This window comes from Hyperolius riggenbachi, chromosome 11, assembly GCF_040937935.1.
Source record: "Hyperolius riggenbachi isolate aHypRig1 chromosome 11, aHypRig1.pri, whole genome shotgun sequence".
NCBI lineage: Eukaryota > Metazoa > Chordata > Amphibia > Anura > Hyperoliidae > Hyperolius > Hyperolius riggenbachi.
The window spans coordinates 42,995,219-43,016,913 of NC_090656.1; the positions used below are offsets into that span (position 1 = coordinate 42,995,219).

At 44.2% G+C, this 21,695-nt stretch overlaps 1 protein-coding gene across 1 annotated transcript in view; it reads left to right on the plus strand.

The window, feature by feature from the left end:
* BCO1 (beta-carotene oxygenase 1) overlaps positions 1 to 21,695 on the plus strand; it is a 56,531-nt gene that overhangs the window by 21,363 nt on the left and 13,473 nt on the right. Inside the window, exons 4-7 of the mRNA XM_068261229.1 lie at positions 542 to 689; positions 4,849 to 4,996; positions 10,360 to 10,580; positions 14,411 to 14,668. Of these exons, the coding sequence (XP_068117330.1) occupies positions 542 to 689; positions 4,849 to 4,996; positions 10,360 to 10,580; positions 14,411 to 14,668 (775 nt within the window). The remainder of the gene's footprint in view (positions 1 to 541; positions 690 to 4,848; positions 4,997 to 10,359; positions 10,581 to 14,410; positions 14,669 to 21,695) is intronic.

Sequence of the window (21,695 nt, forward strand, 5' to 3'; positions counted from 1 at the left end):
AAGTTCATGGGGTCTAAACGTTGCAACAGCCAGATGGAGGAAGACATGGGAAGCCCCTGAACTATCCAGACGCTTGCCTCTATCTAGGTAAGTATCTAACTTTTTGTTTCCCGGCCAGTTTAGGTTCACTTCAATATTCATTATAATATTGATCACAAATGTTTAAATCCACTTCAACTTAGGATCAATTAGACGTTTTGTCTACTTGAATGTCTAACTGGACAAAACAATTTGTACACTGTATGGCCGGCTAATGCTAGACATACACTATACATTTTTTTTTGCCCAATAAGACTTTTAGTTAGACAAAAAAAAGTCTAATTGGGCAAAAATGTTAGTGTCGTTTATGTTTTTTGATCAACAACATAACTGACATCACAGTCGAAATACAGGATCTCAATGTTGGTTCTTGGTGATATCGATTATGTTGTCGATTGTAATGTGGATTGTGAAATGCATGGCTAACTTTAAGCTGCAGATTAGTATTCTGAACTATCAATATGAAAAATGTAGCGGTCATGGTTTATCTCTTTCCCCTCAGAGCCTTCACCTACCTGTCACATGTGGTGCCCGAGTTCACTGATAATTGCTTAATCAACATCATACAGTTTGGAGATGACTATTATGCATCCTCTGAAACCAACTATATCAGAAAAATTGACCCAGTGAGTCTGGATACACTAGAAAAGGTATGTTTATTCCTATTTCGAAAATACACATACACACACCTATACACTGTATAGGAGACATGAGATACTTTGGGAAGGCCTGAAGTGACATAAAACTACAATTAGATTATCTTTGGGCCACCTATAAATCTAGCTAAGCTCTTACCAATGCTTGCTGCCTCTGAGGTCCCTATCAATCCCCCATTCCTGCAAGTTAACAACATCAGTCGGGGGCATCTTCTTCCCTTCATGCATTAGTGCTTGCAGTTTGTAAATTCACGCATGCCCAGTAAAAAAGGGCTCATTCTCATTAACTGGAGTTACTGGGAATGGGAAATGTGAAACTCGGTGTGTATGTTTTTTTGCACGGCTAGAGTTGCTATATGCTATAAGGATTCAAACGCCTGGGCAACATTGCCACTTAGCAGCAGACATCCTAAATTGGACTATGGCCTTGATTCATCAAGACTTATTGAATCAATTACCAGCAGTTTGGTAAAATACCGAACTCGATAAGTTGATTTCCGGATTCATCAAAGTTATCTACAGCTGTTAGCGAGCATTCGATAACCATTTGGTAATGGTGCAGTAAAACGGAATAAAGTGCAATTCATGAAAATGAAAGTGGGTGTGGTTTAGCGTTACATTTAGGATTAGTTATCTCCTTCACTGCTCTGTCTTTATTCCTGTCAGATCATTGCTAAGAGAGAAGATGGAGCCATTTGAAGTGGTTATGTATCAGCTGAGAGTGATTCAAAGGGGCAGAAGGGCAAGAATAAGGTCTAGAACCATATCAATTTGCAAGAGAATGGATTTATTTGCTATACCAGGACATCGGCATTTCTCTTGAATCATCTTGTAAGAGAACACAGGCAGTGCCAGGGTTAACTAAATTGCTAGCTGCACTAAATTTTTTTTTAGAAAGCCATAGCTGGCAAAATTGTGGGATTGTCCCAAGCCACTTCCCGAGTCCTGGTCCAGGTGTTAAGCCCTATTCGGAATATTGCTACGTGGTGTTCAAAGGACTGCCTTTTTACCCACAATTCCATGGGAATCTTATGGCCTTGCGTTAAATGTAAAATGGAAATATCGACAAGTTACCGAATGGTTACCGCATTGTTATCGATATTTTATCGAAGTCACACTGAATGCGGAAAAACCTTGAAGAATTCAACTAGAAATCGATAAACTTCGAATTCGGTAATTTAACGAACTGGAAAAAGTTATCGCAAACACAATGATGAATCGAGGCCTATGTCTGACATTGGATCTACGCTGAAAAGCCAATGTCGGACTGAAAGTGGTTGATCAAAAGACCTCTTAACCCTCAGAATTGCAGTCACTAAGGCAGGATTTACATCTTGAGAGCTTATAGCTCCAAACAAGCAAATAAATCTTGATGCAAATTCATCTGCTTAACCGGACCACAAATGTGCTGGCTGCTCCCATTCCCTGGCCGGTCCAGCCATCACATCTCCTCCCCTTTTTTTACCCAATGAGCTCTGATTGTTCCTCCAGTCCTCTATGTTACATACACAGAGCCAGGCTGGTCACCACCTAGGGAGCATAGAGAGCTGGATGGGCAGGCTGGATAAGCACTATCATCCAGTCTGCTCATTTAGCTGTCTATGCTCTGGGGTGTGGTGACATCAGGATGATGAGCACAAGTTTGAGAACCCTTGACAGCCACCTCTCTGGACACTAGTGACTGCTCATGCCTAGTTTACCTAGTGCTAAGAAAGGCCCTGGCAGTGACTGAGATAACTAATCCCTAAACACCTCTTTAAAGCTATTACACTTTGACTGATAACGTCTTAAAGGAACACTATCAAACCAAGTGTTCCAAAATGACAATGTACAAATAATGTCTAAGGCCTCAATTCACGGAGCATTATCAAACGTTTATCAAACACTTTATCAAATGTTTGATAATTTACCTCATGGGTAAAATCTCACTAAGGTGTTATATATTTGTTGAACATTTTATCGGTAAAACATTCGATAAATATATAACACCTTAGTGAATTTAAAATAAGATTTTACCCATGAGGTAAATTATCAAACGTTTGATAAAGTGTTTGATAAACGTTTGATAATGCTCCGTGAATTGAGGCCTAAGTAGCTGTGTAAACCTTTTCATGTTAAATATCAGAGGAAAAAGATTTAAATCATTGTGTGTAGATTTTAGTTCAGTTGGAATGTTTCATTTGCAAAGGTTTGCTTCAATATCACACTGTTACATTTCCTCTGCTCTCTGCAGACAGCTCAGTCAGAGATAGGCAGTGAGAACTTTCTCTCACACACAGGGTTCACAGATGCAGTGTGAGGGAATCCCCATTCCCTTCATGAATGAGTAGTCTCGTCAGATTTAGCCTCAGATACCGTCAGTAAGTGTGAAAGGAATTTGATTAAACAAAGAGATAAGCATTTAAAAGTAAACACCCATACTTAACAGCACTTCCAAAACGAATTCTATCTCAATTGAAAAAAAGATGTTAATCAATAGTGTTCCTTTAAATGTACCATCATTTGAATAACTTGCATGAATAGATGACCATGGAAGAGGCAACTTTGTATTAGGAAGGAGCGGAATGTAGCCTCAGGAAACTTAAAAGGTAATGTACGCATCTGGTGGTGCTAACTGATATAATCATGCATACATCACAGCAATGCTGCTGACTGCAATAATGTGCAAATATATCTTGACGCCATTCAGTCAGGGGGTAGTGCAGAACAATGTGCACCAATTTGCACTGCAGGCTCTGTGAATTGGATTTAAAGGAGGGGTATGTATGACGTTTTCTAATTTTTGTGGGTTGGGGATGGTGGTTTACTTAACGAGAACCTGAGGTGTTTTAAAACAAAAAAATTAGATCCTTACCTAAGGATCCTCCAGAGGCTTCCCACATCCTCCTGGAGACCACCGCCGCTGCCTGGGACCCTATCCTAGATTGCGACTGTGCTCCTATTCGTGCACGAGCAGGGCAGTACTGCCCTTGTGCAATTATGGCTGCGCCTGTGCAGCAGCATGGAGCCACTTGTGTTTGATCAACTTTGGCTTACTGCACAGGCACAACCATACTGGTGCAAGAGCAATATGGCCGCGCTCATACACAGGAGGTAGTGTGGCCATGCAAACATATCCCACAAGCTCTTGTTGGATATGTTCTGGGGGTCTGCATGCATCAATACAGAGGACCCTGAGGCTACCCTCTTCTTAGGAAAGTACGGTATCTAATTTTTTATTTTAATCCATACACTTTAAATATAGGAGGCTTTTTTTATTTGCACATCATGTAAATACGGTAAGTGAAAAACATGTCTATGTCTCAAAGCTTTGCAAAGCCCCTTCCTGAAGAAAAAAACTTGCTACCGGAACATTCTATTAATTTATCTCCTTGACTTGCTAAACAGAGACTATCAATTTTATTCAAACAGCCACACCGGTAACTATGGTAGTTGGCAAGACTAGAGCAGAATCTCCAGTGAAAAGAAAGATTAGGAACAATCTGAGCTGGCAACAGGCTGGAGCAGAATCAGCAGGCAGATAGAAGGCCGTTGGTGATCCGGATGAGCAGCAGAAATCGGCAGGCGATTTGGTAGTCAGAAACAGGCAAGGTTGTCAACAGTATTTCAGGATTTCATGGCACAGGTTCAGGAAACAACTACAGAATGTGAATACTGGATACCACAACAGCAAGCACTCAGTAGGTTAAAATAAACCATTTGGCATCATTGCTCATTGGTACATGTATGTTCATGCTAATGCATGTGCACAATACACACACGAAGACCTGTGTGTGCTGACACAGGTTCCAAAACACGTGTAAACTCAAACATGATCCCCATGTATACAGCACACAGGCACACACATCAGCAATCATGTCCATCCAACAACAATGGCAACAGCCATTCCTTCCATGATATCGGCTTATCCTGATATTGCTTTGTAAGTCTCTGATTATCTTGTTGTAACCATATCATTATGCCTCACAGTTCCTGTATCTGCTGTATGGTGGGCTATACTTCCTTGAGGCATTTCTGTATTGAAATCTGTAGCCCTAAAGTATGCCCAATGTTGCATTATCTCTTATGCTGGGAGCCAACAGATGAAAATCTGCAAATCATGCCAGGTGTATAAATAGTCCAATGAAACTTATATTATCTGCCTTTCTTGCAGGTAGATTATCTGAAGTACATGACAGTTAATTTGGTCACCTCTCATCCGCATTATGACAATGCTGGGAATACATTAAATATGGGAACGTCAATTGGTGACAAAGGAAAAACAAAATACATGTTTTTTAAAATTCCTCCTGTAGCTCCAGGTAAGAAAGAACTAACTGACCCTGTTGCTTTAAATGTGTCTTTTTTTATAAGTAGATTGAAAACAGTAACCTCTAAGTCAGGAGAGTAGCAATAGGGGTTGCAGAGGCCCGCATTGGGGCCCTCCCTCAACTTCAGTATTAGCTCTCTATTGGTCCTGTGCTCATAATAATGACTTCTATAGATAACAAACTGCTCCCCATTCCCTTCTTGCACCTCTGCTACTGTAGTTGCCATTGGCAGGTTTTGGTGCGCCGTATCAATTGTTACGTTTTAAGTGTTTGGGGGTCCCCAATGTAAAACTTGCATCTGGGACCACAGGTTATTAGCTACGCCACTGCTCTAAGCCCTAAACTAACGGTAACTTTTTTAGCCATAAGCTAACAGTAACCTCTCAGCCATATTAGGCAGACTAAAATAAGAAGTGTTAATGGGCGTTTGTATTCAGTCAGTCGTTTTTATGGAAAAAACAGGAAACCGATCAATTTAATTGTGCTATGAATAGCCATCTCTCAGGTAGCGATACACGATACAATGTAAAAAATACAATAAAAAGATTACATTTTAAAGGTTTTTGACAAAAAGAAATCAATTGTACAGAAAAATGTAAAGTTTTTTTTCCGCACGAGAAATCCTGGCTAGAGTCAGTTCCTAACACTGCAGGGAGGCCTACTGAGTGCACCCTTAGTGGCTTTTTCGACAGGAGAAAATGCTAAAGAAATCTTAGTATTATTATTTAATTCTTTATTACCATAGGACAAAACCAGGGTATTTATCTTAGCTTTCCCTGGCAGCCACCTCTCAGGACACACGCTCTGTGGTATGTATTGGGCAAGTTATCATGGGGACAAATTTAACAACATAATATAATTCCATGTTTGTGCAGCTCCACATTTCAGGCCACTTAGGAAGAAGAAGCTACAAATGTTTTGCTGTTTTGTACAACCCCATTCCTGGAATGTTTTATGAGTTTGTTTTTTGAACAGTATATAAAGGGGTTAGTTTCTTTTGTGAGTTTTATTTATGCACATGACAAAGAGAAGACACCATTAGCTGGCACAGATATTAAAGGTGCAGCATTAATAGTATTATTGACTTTGCAGAGAAGTTAGAAGTGTTCTTGGGAACAGTCTACCCACCAACAGTGGCGCCTATAGGCAAGAGCCTTCAGTATCAGCCTCAGTAGGTACCAGCTCACTGTGTTTCATTGGTAAGCTAGAATTGGTCATAATCAAATTAGAGGTGACACTATTACAATGTAATTTTGTAAGGTCTCGTTCTTGTTAGCCACTGAAACTCTTCATATAAGGCAGAAGAAATTGTAATTTATTTATTTTTTTTACCTTTTTTGTATGTATTTAACAATATCTAACACCGTACCAAACAGAGAAAGTTACATTTTTTGTTAGGGCTGATACACGCTTACATGATCATGCATGGCCAGGGCAGCCAGCAGAAATTTTGGGGCGCCTCACACATCATTAGGCTTGGCTCACCCTCCCCATTGTGGAATAATCGCACAGCAGCTGAAAATTTTCACCCACAGTATAGGTAGGTAGTTAGCCAGGTATAGGTGCCCCTGTATAGGGTAGTCAGGTATACAGGGAGTGCAGAATTATTAGGCAAGTGGTATTTTTGAGGAATAATTTTATTATTGAACAACAACCATGTTCTCAATGAACCCAAAAAACTCATTAATATCAAAGCTGAACATTTTTGAAAGTCGTTTTTAGTTTGTTTTTAGTTTTAGCTATTTTAGGGGGATATCTGTGTGTGCAGGTGACTATTTCTGTGCATAATTATTAGGCAACTTAACAAAAAACAAATATATACCCATTTCAATTATTTATTTTTACCAGTGAAACCAATATAACATCTCAACATTCACAAATATACATTTCTGACATTCAAAAACAAAACAAAAACAAATCAGTGACCAATATAGCCACCTTTCTTTGCAAGGACACTCAAAAGCCTGCCATCCATGGATTCTGTCAGTGTTTTGATCTGTTCACCATCAACATTGCGTGCAGCAGCAACCACAGCCTCCCAGACACTGTTCAGAGAGGTGTACTGTTTTCCCTCCTTGTAAATTTCACATTTTATGATGGACCACGGGTTCTCAATGTGGTTCAGATCAGGTGAACAAGGAGGCCATGTCATTATTTTTTCTTCTTTTATACCCTTTCTTGCCAGCCACGCTGTGGAGTACTTGGACGCGTGTGATGGAGCATTGTCCTGCATGAAAATCATGTTTTTCTTGAAGGATGCAGACTTCTTCCTGTACCACTGCTTGAAGAAGGTGTCTTCCAGAAACTAGCAGTAGGACTGGGAGTTGAGCTTGACTCCATCCTCAACCCGAAAAGGCCCCACAAGCTCATCTTTGATGATACCAGCCCAAACCAGTACTCCACCTCCACGTTGCTGGCGTCGGAGTCAGACTGGAGCTCTCTGCCCTTTACCAATCCAGCCATGGGCCCATCCATCTGGCCCATCAAGACTCACTCTCATTTCATCAGTCCATAAAACCTTAGAAAAATCAGTCTTGAGATATTTCTTGGCCCAGCTGACGTTTCAGCTTGTGTGTCTTGTTCAGTGGTGGTCGTCTTTCAGCCTTTCTTACCTTGGCCATGTCTCTGAGTATTGCACACCTTGTGCTTTTGGGAACTCCAGTGATGTTGCAGCTCTGAAATATGGCCAAACTGGTGGCAAGTGGCATCTTGGCAGCTGCACGCTTGACTTTTCTCAGTTCATGGGCAGTTATTTTGCGCCTTGGTTTTTCCACACGCTTCTTGCGACCCTGTTGACTATTTTGAATGAAACGCTTGATTGTTCGATGATCACGCTTCAGAAGCTTTGCAATTTTAAGAGTGCTGCATCCCTCTGCAAGATATATCACTATTTTTGACTTTTCTGAGCCTGTCAAGTCCTTCTTTTGACCCATTTTGCCAAAGGAAAGGAAGTTGCCTAATAATTATGCACACCTGATATAGGGTGTTGATGTCATTAGACCACACCCCTTCTCATTACAGAGATGCACATCACCTAATATGCTTAATTGGTAGTAGGCTTTCGAGCCTATACAGCTTGGAGTAAGACAACATGCATAAAGAGGATGATGTGGTCAAAATACTCATTTGCCTAATAATTCTGCACTCCCTGTAGTTACACCCAGTATAGTAGCCAGTATAGTTGCCCCAGTATAGGTAGCTAGCATAGTTGCCCCCAGTATAGGTAGGATAGTTGCCCCCAGTATAGGTAGTATAGTTGCCCCCAGTATAGGTAGTATAGTTGCCCCCAGTATAGGTAGCTAGTATAGTTGCCCCCAGTATAGGTAGTATAGTTGCCCCAGTATAGGTAGCATAGTTACCCCAGTATAGGTAGCTAGTATAGTTGCCCCCAGTATAGGTAGTATAGTTGCCCCAGTATAGGTAGCTAGTATAGATGCCCCCAGTATAGCTAGTATAGTTGCCCCAGTAAAGGTAGATAGAATAGTTGCCCCAGTATAGGTAGCTAGTATAGTTGCCCCCAGTATAGGTAGCCAATATTGTTGCCCCCTGTATAGGTAGCCAGTATAGTTGCACCCAGTATAGGTAGTATAGTTGCCCCAGTATAGGTAGTATAGGTAGCTAGTATAGTTGCCCCCAGTATAGGTAGTATAGTTGCTCCAGTGTAGGTAGTATAGTTGCCCCAGTATAGGTAGCTAGTATAGTTGCCCCCATTATAGGTAACTACGATAGTTGCCTCCAGTATAGGTAGCTAGTATAGTTGCCCCAGTATAGGTAGCTAATATAGTTGCCCCCAGTATAGGTAGTTTAGTTGTCCCAGTATAGGTAGCTAGTATATTTGCCCCAGTATAGGTAGTATAGTTGCCCCAGTATAGGTAGCTAGTATAGTCGCCCCAGTATAGGTAGCTAGTATAGTTGCCCCCAGTATAGGTAGTATAGTTGCCACAGTATAGGTAGCTAGTGTTCTTGCCGCCAGTTCCCCCCTTCCGCGCTCCCCCCTCCAGGCGTTGGTGGCAGCGGGTGGGGAATGACTCACCTGACTTCCACGTTCCAGACGCCTGAGCGCTGCGTTCCACAGGTCTTCTCCGCCTTCAATGTCGCTCCCTGTTTAGCATACAGTGAGCAGCATTGAAGGCGGAGAAGATCTGTGGAATGTGGATCTGTGGAATGCAGCGCCCGTCGCCTAGAACATGGAAGTCAGATGAGTCATTCCCCACTCGCTGCCGCTGACACTAATTTAATATCTGGAGGGGGGAGCAAGAAAGGGGGGACCCAGGTGAGGGAGGGGGGTCTGTCCCCCTCCCCGCTGCTGTGTTCCGCTGCTCCTCCTTCCAGCGCTGTTACCCCCTCCTACTCATGGCTGGGCCCCCTAGCATCATGGGTGGTCTGCCCATCACCCCAATGGTAGTTGTGCCCCCCTGATGGTGACCCTGTGCATGGATTACAGCAAGATACATAGTGTACAATACACAAGCCACCTGCACTGCTCAGTGCGCACATACCCTTACCCAGATCTCTGGAAAGGCCACAAAGGCACAGGGCTTGGGCGGCTGCTGTTCATGGGTGGTATTGGAAAGGAAGAAGAGGCTTCAAATGAAACAGGGAAACTGTGCAAAAAGGTTCAAGGTGCGTTTGCAGTTTCTGGGGGGGCTCAGCGCACCTCTGATTCGAGGCCATTCGGAGGCGGCCTGGTGATGCGCTGATCCACCTTTTGCACAGTTTTCAATTTTCGAATTTACTTGATTAGCCGCACCCAGGCTATGCATATACATAGGTTAGGATTTAGTTAGTGTTAGGCACCTCCCATGGAGGATTGACTTCTTCGCAGTGGGAGGGACGAGTACTTAATAGGTTGCATGCAAGCTGTTACGGAAACCAACATCCTCCAGTGGTAGACAGGTCATGTGTATGCTCGGTGTGTATTATATCCCACAAGTGGGGCTTGCACTCTTTTGCAGGTAGGCACTTGCCTGTTTTTAAGTAGCGCTGTTCATTTCCTTGCCATGAAGCAGGGAAACTGCAAATGAGGAGCAACACATGGAAGAGGGGAGCTGCTGCCCAAGGGAAAGAGAGGGGTTGTAGTACACGAAAGTTATACATGGAAGAGGGGGCTGTCCATAGAATGGGAGGGTGCTGTTAAACATGGAAGGGGTACCACAAGAAATTTGGCCGGGGGGTAGGGGAATATAAATCCTGCCCTTACTAGTTTATTCAAGCTATTTAACGATTAAAGCATTTATTTATAAAGACGTGAATATTGTACTGCAAGAAATGTCATATTGAATCCTCTGTATACTAAAGAATGTTTAGAAATCAACAGTAAACAAGGGTTGATAAAGTGACATTCTCTTTCCTAGACAATGAAAGCAAGAAGTCTGCATTGAAGAATGCTGAGGTTGTGTGCTCCATACCTGCCCATAATCTCCTAAGTCCCAGCTACTACCACAGCTTTGGAATGACTGAAAACTACATCATCTTTATAGAGCAGCCCTTGAAGCTGGATATCTTAAAACTGGCTACTGCTTATTTCCGAGGTGTCAACTGGGCCTCATGCATTGACTTCAGGAGTGAAGAGAAGGTATGACAGAAAGTGGTCTTATCTGGCATAAAAGTTCTGCACTAAAGTTTGTGGGGTTTTTTATTTTTTTTGGTGTGACAGACACAGGGCCTGATCCAATTCACCTTTTCTCCCAAGTTCTCTCCTAGGTGATAGTTTCACAATTTATAAAAAAAATGCTATTTAAAGCGATTCAGAGCTGAAGCTTGGGATCAAAATAAGATAGTAACCTGAAGAGAGGGAGGCCTCAGGATCCTATTGAGGCTTCCCTCGGTGGTCTAATGTCCCTTCTCCACATCAGTGTCGTGCAGCTCCTCTTCGAGCAGTGTGGCCACGCAGTAGACATGCAGGCCTGCCCACGCATGTGTAGTAGTAAGGAGCCCGCGGCTCCGGCTAACTGCACATACGTGGGCAGACTCACACGGCTACTGCATGGCCACACTGCAGGAAGTGGACATTGGCTGCATTGATATGATTAGCGACACTGATCTTTCGGGGGGCACGTTCAGTGATGGGGGGCATCAGAGCAAGGAGGGAAGCCTCAATAGGATCATGAGGCTTCCCTCTCTTTAGGTAAGTATCTCATTTTGTACCCAAGCTTCGGCTCAGGTACACTTTAAGCAGGCCGGGTTTACATCATAGGATCCTATCCTATAGGCACAGATGTCCTGCCATATTAGACTTCACTCTCCATGAACCTACAAACCCCTGCCGAACTACAAAGCAAGTGTGCTGGCTGTCGCAGCTGTCACTTCTCCTCTACTTCCCTTGCCCATCATAGGTAGCTACAGCCAGAAGTACCCTCAGTATTAACCTCCCTGGCGTTCTATTAAGATCGCCAGGGCGGCTGCGGGAGGGTTTTTTTTTAACTAAAAAAAACTATTACATGCAGCCAACTGAAAGTTGGCTGCATGAAAGCCCACTAGAGGGCGCTCCTTCTGATCGCCGGAACAAGGAAGGCCGCAATGAGCAGCCTTCCTTGTTTCCCTTTCCTCGTCGCCATGGCGACGAGCGGAGTGACGTCATTGACGTCAGCCTACGTCCTGACGTCTGCCGCCTCCGATCCAGCCCTTAGCGCTGGCCGGAACTGTTTGTTCCGGCTGCGCTGGGCTCGGGCGGCTGGGGGGACCCTCTTTCGCGGCGATCAGGTAGCACACGCGGCTGGCAAAGTGCCGGCATCCCTGCCGGCTGCATGTGCTCCTTTTTATTTGAAACGAATCGGCCCAGCAGGGCCTGAGCGGCACCCTCCGGCGGTACTGGACGAGCTGAGCTCGTCCAGACCGCTAAGGAGGTTAAGTAGCAAGAGGTGCCCCCGACTTGAAGGGAGATGCCGCCACTGGAATGCCGAGAGCAGGGTGAGTAACCTCTCACTACACTCTGCTCAGGACTCTGCATAGGGAAGGAGGGAGGCACTAGGGGAGGGGAGTGAGACGCCTTTCCATCTTCAGACACCTGTAGACACCTGTTATGGTAAATCCGGCTCTGACTTTAAGTCACCAGCAAGCAAGAAAATACTCAGAATAGTTCTGGCAGTATGATTCACCTACTGTTTGCTACCTTTTTAATTGCAGAGTGCTGAAGAGTTATTTTAAATAGAAGATGAAAAATTATTTCCTAGGAGAAAATGTAGGAAAAAAAGTGAATTGAATTGGCCCCGAGATATTGTAGCCAGAAAGAAAGAAAGTGGGAAAATTGGTCAATAAAGTTTATAACTTGAATGGGAGGAGCATATTGTGTGGAGCAATATATAAAGCACAAAGTAAATAGGAGTCTACACACATAGCGAGCGAGCAATACAGGGTATTCAGTTAAAGCACCAAAATGCAGTGGTAACCCCCTTCTGGTCTTTGGGCTAGAAATGGTCCTTGCATCACCGGTGCTCTAGTCTCCACAGGGACACCACCACCTGCAATCACACTTCAAGCAATTTCAATAAACATACGACACACAGAAGCTATGGCAGCTTTGCTGTATTGGAGTATGACTGGAAAATGCACAGCTAGTCATGCATTTTCCAGACATACTCAAATGAAGCACAGCTGCAATACCTGTTGTGTGCCATGGCATCTCTTTATTGAAATGACTCAGTTCAAGCAGAATTACAGTCATCATTTCTTAAAACAGAAGTTATTTGCAATAATTCAGCTTTAAGTGAGCAAATGTGATTTCCCATGATGCATCACTCTCAAATATGCAATCATCTCTTTATGCTCCTGAAAGCCAGGCACACATTCAGAACCACTGGTGTAAAGTAAGCCTATAGCTTATACATGTTACAGAGCCACATCAATCCAACATGCAGACAGCTGTTTCGAACTTTACGGTCCTCATCAGTAGTGTTGGTGTTCAAATTCGGATCATTGTTCTGAATTCACTGCAACACCGCACTTCAGCACCATTCAGCAATGAACTTGCGCACAGGGCGCATTCATTTACTTGCGCTTCACACCGTATTTCACACAACTCCAATACTTCCTCCTTTCAGCTAACCAGGCTCCCAGCAGATGCCTAACACTTACCAACGTACCCCCCTTGATGCATAACCCTAACCAGCCTTCCCGCCAATGTCTAACTCTAATCGACTCCCCCGCCTAACCCTAACAGTCCTCCTGGCTGCAATATTCACTGATACTGATTCCTATCACTCACCCCACCACAATCTGTGCCGATATAACCACTGCCTTTGCCTCTGAATATACTTGTTAACAGCTGCCAGAAGTCCAGATTACCCCTTGGGCGCCGTGATAGCCGCAATTGACATTGCAGTCTATGCAGCGCCCAAATTAAGACAATGCTGACGGCACCCAAATTAACTGCTTTGCATAGAAGAACCTTATTTATGCGTGCATGCCCTTGTACACCACCGGGAGATTGTGTTATGAACTGAACAGAGGCGCCAAAAGGATAAAAACAATATTTAAAATGTTTAAAAAATGCTTAGGAGGCAGTGGTGGACTTACCTCCCTCAAGCAGACACAAGAGTGCTGTGCTTATTCAACAAGGTAAATTTAATGGTACACTCCAGGGATTTAGTACAACGCGTTTCGCAGGTCTACACCCGCTTCATCAGGCAGTGAAAGTAGGAGTACACAGCAGCGTAATGTCAGAGTTACACCTGGCGCCTCTGTTCAGTTCATAACACATTATATATCCACCCTTGGTGGAGGGGGATAACCCTTTATTCTTGACGTCTACAGAGAGCGACTTCTTGGCCCTGGGTGGGGACGGGCCGGTCTCCTCACCTGCCTGTACAGTGGTTGCCTGGAGGTGGCCCTGGTTTGTGAGTATGTAATTTTACTCTTTCACAACATACCATTTGCCTTGACTTACTACACCATATTGGGCTCTCGGTTCTCTTTCTTTATATACCACCGGGAGATTGATCACAAAATGAAAAGGGTCCTGTGGGCCTGAAGAGGATCTGGAAAGCCTCTGGACTATCCAGAGGCTTGACAGTACTAAGGAGGATTCAATGGCTGGATAGTGTACTGGTTAAGGGATCCGCCTCTCTCACTGTAGACCTGGGTTGAAATCTCAGCTCTTCCTCTTCGGTAAGCTGCACCTATTCAATGAGGAGACCTTGGGCAAGACTCCCTAACTGCTACTGCCTAAAGAGCACGTCCTAGTGACTGCAGCTCTGTCGCTTTGAGTCTGCCAGGAGAAAAGCGCACTATAAATGTTATTTGTCTTGTCTCAGTTGTACCTCCCTATCACAGGTTTTTTGGAATACCTAGTGTACAGAGATATGTTAGCATTTTATTCATAAAAAATAATAATAGCAATAACAACAACAATGTTTTAGAACTATCCTAACATAAAGCATCATTTTTCCTGAATAATCCTTTTTTCAGACTCGGTTTTACATCATTGATAAGAGAACAAAGAAAATGGTTGCTGAGAAGTTCTGCACTGATGCTTTGGTAGTTTACCACCATGTTAATGCTCAGGAAGTGGACGGCCATGTTGTATTTGACATCATTGCATACAAGGACAATAGCTTATATGAAATGTTTTATATGGCCAATTTAAGGAAGGACCTGAGCCAGGACACGAAAATGACCTCAATACCGGTCTTCAAACGCTTTGTAGTGCCGCTGCATTGCGACAAGGTCAGTTCCATGATAGTCCTATTTCATAACACTAATGGGAAAGAGGAGTGACAAATGTGTATGGGGGCTTGTAAGGTTCAAAAAAGTGTGGAGTAGCAGCTGATTTTCTGTTTCAATCGTTTTTTATTAGAAAGTTTTCAAGTATATCAAATACTAAAAGATACAAAACATATAGCTTTAACAGTTGTGCATCTATTCAAAAATTGTAAAGCAGTAACACAGAGGCGTCAAGAAGAGTAAAATCGATTAACAACTGTATAAAAGGGGAAAGTTGGTGGACTCACCTCCCTCGTAGAAAGAAAGACCGGACAATGGACGTTACCCACAGTATAAAGTAACTTTTTATTAAAGCTCCAAAGTTGCAACGCATTTCACGGGTCACAATCCCGCTTCATCAGGCAAGAATTTTACAAAATCGGGTCAATGGCCTGGCTGAGCGCCTCTGACCCGATTTTGTACCCTCCAAAAATGTTTGCCTGATGAAGCGGGATTGTGACCCGTGAAACGCGTTGCAACTTTGGAGCTTTTAATAAAAAGTTACTTTATACTGTGAGTAACGTCCCATTGTCCGGTCTTTCTTTCTACGAGGGAGGCGAGTCCACCAACGTCCCCCTTTTATACAGTTTTTAATCGATTTTACTCTATTTGGCGCTTCTGTGTTACTGCTTTACAAATTGTCTAGTCCACCCTTGGTGGAGGGGTGTATCTCCATTCCTTCCTGTCTACAGAGAGCGACTTCTTAAACCTGAGCGGGGTCAGGTTATAATTCTCCCCGCCTTCTTATCCAGTGCCTTTGTGGCAACCCACGTTTGTGAGTATAACCATTACTTTGTTGTACAACTGACTAATTGTCACTGAGATACTACACTATATTGGGCTCTCGGTTTCCTTTTGTCTCCTTCAAGCTATCTATTCACAAATAGTTCTTCTTGGTCATCTGCTTGACTATTATAGTGTAACTCATACCAACATCGTTACATGTAACCAAAACATAAATCAGAAATTCTTGCACTGTCTACTTAAAGTGAACCCGAACTCAGAACTTCTCCGCTTTTAAAGATAAGCAACAGCATAATAACCTTTAGGGCTCTTTCACACTAAGACGTTGCATTTCATGCGATGTTAAGGTCACATAACGTGCCCCTAACGCAACGCATGTTGGTATTGAAGCTGGACGTTATATAGAGCTGCGTTATGCGTCTCTTGATGCGTCCGTGATGCATACTTTTTGACACATATTATCGAACGAAAATGGCGCATGCGGCAAATGAAAAAAAACAAAACAGTACTGAGCATGTGCAAACATCCGAACGCAGCCACATACGAGTATAATGCACAGCACGCTGCACTTTCATTTACCGTGCAGCATTACAATGTAACGCAACGTGGGCACTGTGATTTTTCATTGCTGTGAGTTGGGCTGCGTTACAAGCTGCTCTAACGTGTGCCTGTAACGTCCCACTGTGAAAGCAGCCTTAAAGGGAATCTGAAGTGAAAATGAACTTATGAGATCAATTGTATGTGTAGCGCAGCTAAAAAATGGAACATTAGTAGCACAGATGAGTCTCATATTGTTACAGGACTTGAAGAGTTAAGAAACTTCACTTGTTATCTATGCAGAAGAGCTTCTCTGAGCTCTCCGACTAATTTAATCAGAGAGCCGTGCTTTTTTTTCTGAAGCACTTATCTCAACCTGTCTCTCACAGTTTCTTGTTTGTTTAACCACTTGAGGACCCTGGGCTTAAACCCCACTAGTGACCAGGCCATTTTTTACAAAATAGGACACTGCAGCTTTAAGGCCTCGCAAGTGATCCCCCCTTCCCTTTTTCTGCCCACTAACAGAGCTTTCTGTTGGTGGGCTGTGATCAATCCTGAAATGTTTATTTATTTTTGTATAAATATTTATCTGTTTATTTTTAATACATTTTGCTATTTTTTTTTACCCACCCTCCCTCCCACAGCCAGTCAATGACAGCGACCGGCTGTCATAGGCTTCCCTGCCCATCACAGGTTGGGCCCACAAAAATATGGTCACTGTAGTTTAGGCGTCTTTAGAGGTTTACACTTTGGGGTTGATTCACTAAAGTTAGGTAAAGTTGCTGTGCACAGATAGATGAGACCTGACCAGGGTAGTGTAATGTGTTTGATACACTGATGCTACAAGTGCACCCTTTTCTCTCCTTCTTCCTTTGGCTTGTACAGCAGCTGCCATTTTTACTGACCACCAGGTCACTTTGCATTGATCTGTGCTTTTAGGAGTCCCTTTACCCACCAAAACTTCCCTTCTTCAAGTTCTGGGGCCACGTGACCACACCCCACAGCAGTCAACTTGGTTCCTGCGTGAAGTAGTGAAAGGAGGTTGAGTGGCAGAGTCCAAGCTGTATCTCACATCCCCTCACTCTGCCACCCGCCCAAAATTGCATTTCACCAGCATCTATGACATTACATGACCACCCACCTTCGCCTGTGGTGTCACACTGGTGAAGGCAAGTAGGTACTTAAAGTGTACCTCAGACGAGTAAACTAAAAATGTGATGCTTACCCAGGGCTTCCTCCAGCCCCATGAACACTGATGCATCCCTCAACGTCCTCCTGAGTGCCTCCAATCGCCTGTTATCGGTTCCAGTACTCTGGCTCAGTCGTGCCAGATGGCTCTTCTGCTCATGTGTGGCCCTTCTGCGTATGCGCAGAAGAGCCCAACTGGCGCGACTGAACCAGTTACTGGGACCTATACCAGGCGAAACGGAGGAACTCAGGAGGACAGCAAGAGACACATTGGTGCTCATGGGGCTGGAGGAAGCCCCGGGCAAGTATAAAATCAACAGCCACACCTGCCATCCAGTGGACTGATGCGAAGGAAGAAGTGGTTAACTGCCCCATGTCCTTCCCTGATGTCACTGCAGGAGGCAAGATTGCAGTGATGACACTAGAGCAGGGCTTCCCAACCTTGACCTCAAGTAACTCCAACAGAACTTGTGTTGCAGGAAACCACAAACATTCACACTTGGGGTAATTAGTGTCTCAGCAGAGCAGATTAACTACCACTGTGAATTTCCACAAAACCTGCACTGTTAGTGGTATTTGAGGACAGGGTTGGGAAGCCGTGAACTAGAGGACCTTGGAGAAAAAGCAACAGATGTCATCCTGGGATATTCACCTTAGATCAGGTGACTACATTGGAAAGTTTTGGTGGGAGGGGGTGTGTTTGTTAAACAGATTATGACCTATAGGAGAAAGTCAGTGAAATATTTCCTGATCACCAGTTAAACTAGAGTGGCATGAGGTTGCTACACGCCAAAAAGCAGGAGGTTGCTACACGCCAAAAAAGCATGAGGTTGCTACACGCCAAAAAAGCGCGAGGTTGCTACACGCCAAAAAGCGAAGAGATCTGAACACCTTCTGACTGTACTGCATGTCATTATTCTTTGCACTGTTTGTTCAGTACAATTGTTCACATATCAAAGATTAGCAAGAGCCAAGTTTCGCTTAAATAAACCAATAATCCTGTTTCTGTTCTTTGTTCTAAATATTCTGCCAATTACAATTCTTGGAACATATCTTGGGCCATATCAAGTTGCGATGAAGTGTGCTCAGTAAATGAACAGTTGGGTAATTGCAGTTGCATATTGCCACTACAAATTTTGTTTTTGTGCTATCACTGTCATTGTTTATTGTTATCTGTCTGTATATCTGCTGCTTCTGTCACGTTTTGTTTTATGCCTGGTACACACGATGAGATTTTCGGGCAGAATTAGTGCCAGGTCGATTATTTCCAACATGTCCGATCTGAATTCTGGTCGATTTTCCATACACTTCTATGGAGAATTAATTGGAAATCAGGTCGGACATGTTGGAAAATAATCGATCTGGCACTAATTCTGCCCAGAAATCTCATCGTGTGTACCTAGCATTATGCTCTGTTGTTGCCAAAACCTTTTCCAGGCACGACCCAGTTGTGCTTGATGAATAAATCTGATTTAGATTCTGATACTGTACATATACGTATGTACCCACCTTCTTTGTTACCATATCCAGGTTGCCATGTGATTACTTGCATAGGACACAGTGGTGATTAAAAAAAAATTCTAGCTACACAGTGGAATATAGTTTATAAAAAATAACAAGGCAGGTTTGCAGGATGACTCATGTTCTCCAAAGATCTCCATGTCTGAAGAACCTCAGTATATCCAGCGGCAGTCCATTTATCTATATTTATATTGTTTTTGGCTTCGATTTACTCAGCAGGTGGTTGCAATCTGCCGGTAGATCGCGATCGACCTAGGGCTTACCTAGGGCTTCCTCCAGCCCCCTTCAGGCTGCTGGGCCCCTTGCCATCCTCCTCCGCCTCCTGGATCCTACGCAATTCAGTCTGGTAATCCCATCAGTCAGCGTGTACTGTGCATGCGTAGCCCAGCCGCCGCACTCCCGTCGAGAGTTCTGTGCAGTACTATTGTGCAGAACGCAGAATTCGTCTCAGGTACACTTTAACCAACCTGTCGTTAAAAAAAAAAAAAAATCGGCAGGGGGCGGCACAGCACTTTTTTTTTTTTAAATCATGTAGCTAGCCCAAGGCTAGCTACATGATAGCCGCAGTGCAGCGGCATCGGGGGGAGAACAGGATTTCCTGTTTGGGGCTTCCCCTGTCGCCATGGCGACGATCGGGATGACATCATCCACTTCATGGCGCCTGAGGGAGTCCCGATCCACCCCTTAGCGCTGCCTTGCACTGATTGGCCAGGCTGTGCAAGGAGTTGGGGGGGGGGGCGCGGCGGGTAGCGGCGAATCGGCGCGGAGTGGCGGCGATCGGGAAGTACATGCAGCTAGCAAAGTGCAACAATAACCGGCAAGGAGGTTAAAGAGAAACCATGATCAAGAATTGGACTTCATCCCAATCAGTAGCTGATACTCCCGTTACAATGAGAAATCTTTTCTTTTTCACTAACGGATCATCAGGGAGCTCTGTATGGTTGTTATTGTGGTGAAACCCCTCCCACAGTGTGATGTCAGCACCATGGTTCTGAAATCACACTGTGAGAGCCTTGTTGCATTGTGGGAAATAACTGCTATTTACAGCTGTTTCCAACTGCCTAAAAAAGCAAACAGCACCTCTTTCCACTGACATCACCTGCCAGCAGTAAAAATGTCACCATGTGATAAATGTCAGAATGTAAATCAGAGAGAGGAAAGATTTTACAATGGGAAACACTGAGTAAATCATTTATACATAATTATTGTAAAAATGAAAAACTATTTTTATTACATTATTTTCACTGGAGTTCCTCTTTAAGCTTTAATTTAAAGAGACTCTGTAACATTAAAAAACGCCCCTGGGGGGTACTCATCTTGGGTGGGGGAAGCCTCGGGGTCCTAATGAGGTTTTCCACGCCGTCCTCTGTCCCACGGGGGTCTCGCTGCAGCCCTCCGAACAGCCGGCGACAGACCCAACTGTGACTTCAATATTTACCTTTGCAGCGGTGGCGCTGTGGCTGCTGTCGGCTCCGAAGTAGACGGAAATACCCGATCTCAGTCGGGTCCGCTCTGCGCAGTAGAGCGGACCCGACGGTGATCGGTTATTTCCGCCTACTTCGGAGCCGACAGCCGTCAGAGCGCCTGCGCTGGAGCCGGGAAGGTAAATAATGACGTCACCGCTGTACGGAGGGCTGCAGCGAGACCCCCGAGGGATGGAGGACGGCGTGGGAAGCCTCATTAGGATCCTGAGGCTTGCCCCACCCGAGATGAGTACCCCCCCCCCCAGGGGCCGTTTTCACGTTACAGTTCCTCTTTAAAGCAGAAGTAATGGCCCTTTGAACCTTTCTGTGGTAAAACCTTATCTCAAGCAGTCTCATAGGGCCCATTCACACTGGAGTTTTTTTTATCTCACTGCAGTGATTGCCAGTGTTTATCATTTTGCGGAAATTGCTACTGCGATGCATGCAGCGTTTTTTTCCGGGATTTTGGAGTGATCACGCTCCAATGTTAAATAATCGCAATCAAAAAAAAAAAAAAAACACATTCGTTTACAGGAAGAAAAATTATGTCTGCAAAATGCTAAAGTTTTGCTATTCCCAGTTTGAGTGGACCATCATTGTTTCATGGCTGTTTAAAGAGGAACTCCAGTGAAAATAACGATAAAATAATTAACAAAAGTGCTTAATTTTTACAATAATTATGTATAAACGAGTCAGTGTTTGCCCATTGTTAAATCTTTCCTCTCCCTGATTTACATTCTAACTTTTATTACATGGTGACATTTTTACTGCTGGCAGGTGATGTCAGTGGAAGAAGCTGCTGCTTGCTCTTTTGGCAGTTGGAAACAGCTGTTATTTGCCACAATGCAACAAGGCTCCCACAGTGTGATGGCAGCACCCTGGTCCTGACATCACACTGTGTGGGTGGGGTGGGGGGGGGGGTTCAACACAATATCAGCCATACAGAGCCCCCTGAGGATCTGTTTGAGAAAAGGAAAAGATTTCTCATGGGAAAGGAGGTATCAGCTACTGATTGAGATGAAGCTCAATCCTTGGTCACGGTTTCTCTTTCAGTTCTTCAGAAAATGGGACTGACTTTGACCACACTGACCAGAGAATACCTTTTGCATAGATAACAACTCAAACTCTTCCTATACTGGAAAACAAAGAGAGACTTCACATAATTTCTTAAAGGGATCCGAGCAGTGGCTGAAATTAGAAGATTACACTTATCTGGGGCTTCTTCCAGCTCACCGTAGGCAGCGAGGTCCCCCGGCGTCCTCCTGGCTCCTCCGCAGGCCCCCTTTACTGGCGTCACTTGGCGACACCTGGGCCGGCTCTTCCTCATTAATGATGCATAGCGTCATCACGCCGGCTGCTCCACGTCATCATGCCAGCCGGCGTGACAGGTCTGCGCATGCGCTGATTTTCTGCGCATGCGCAGACCTGTCACGCCGACCGCCGTGATGACGCGGAGCGGCCGGCGTGATAATGCTGAGTCATTAACCAGAAAGAGCCGGCCCAGATGTCGCCAAGTGATGCCAGTAACGGGGGCCTGC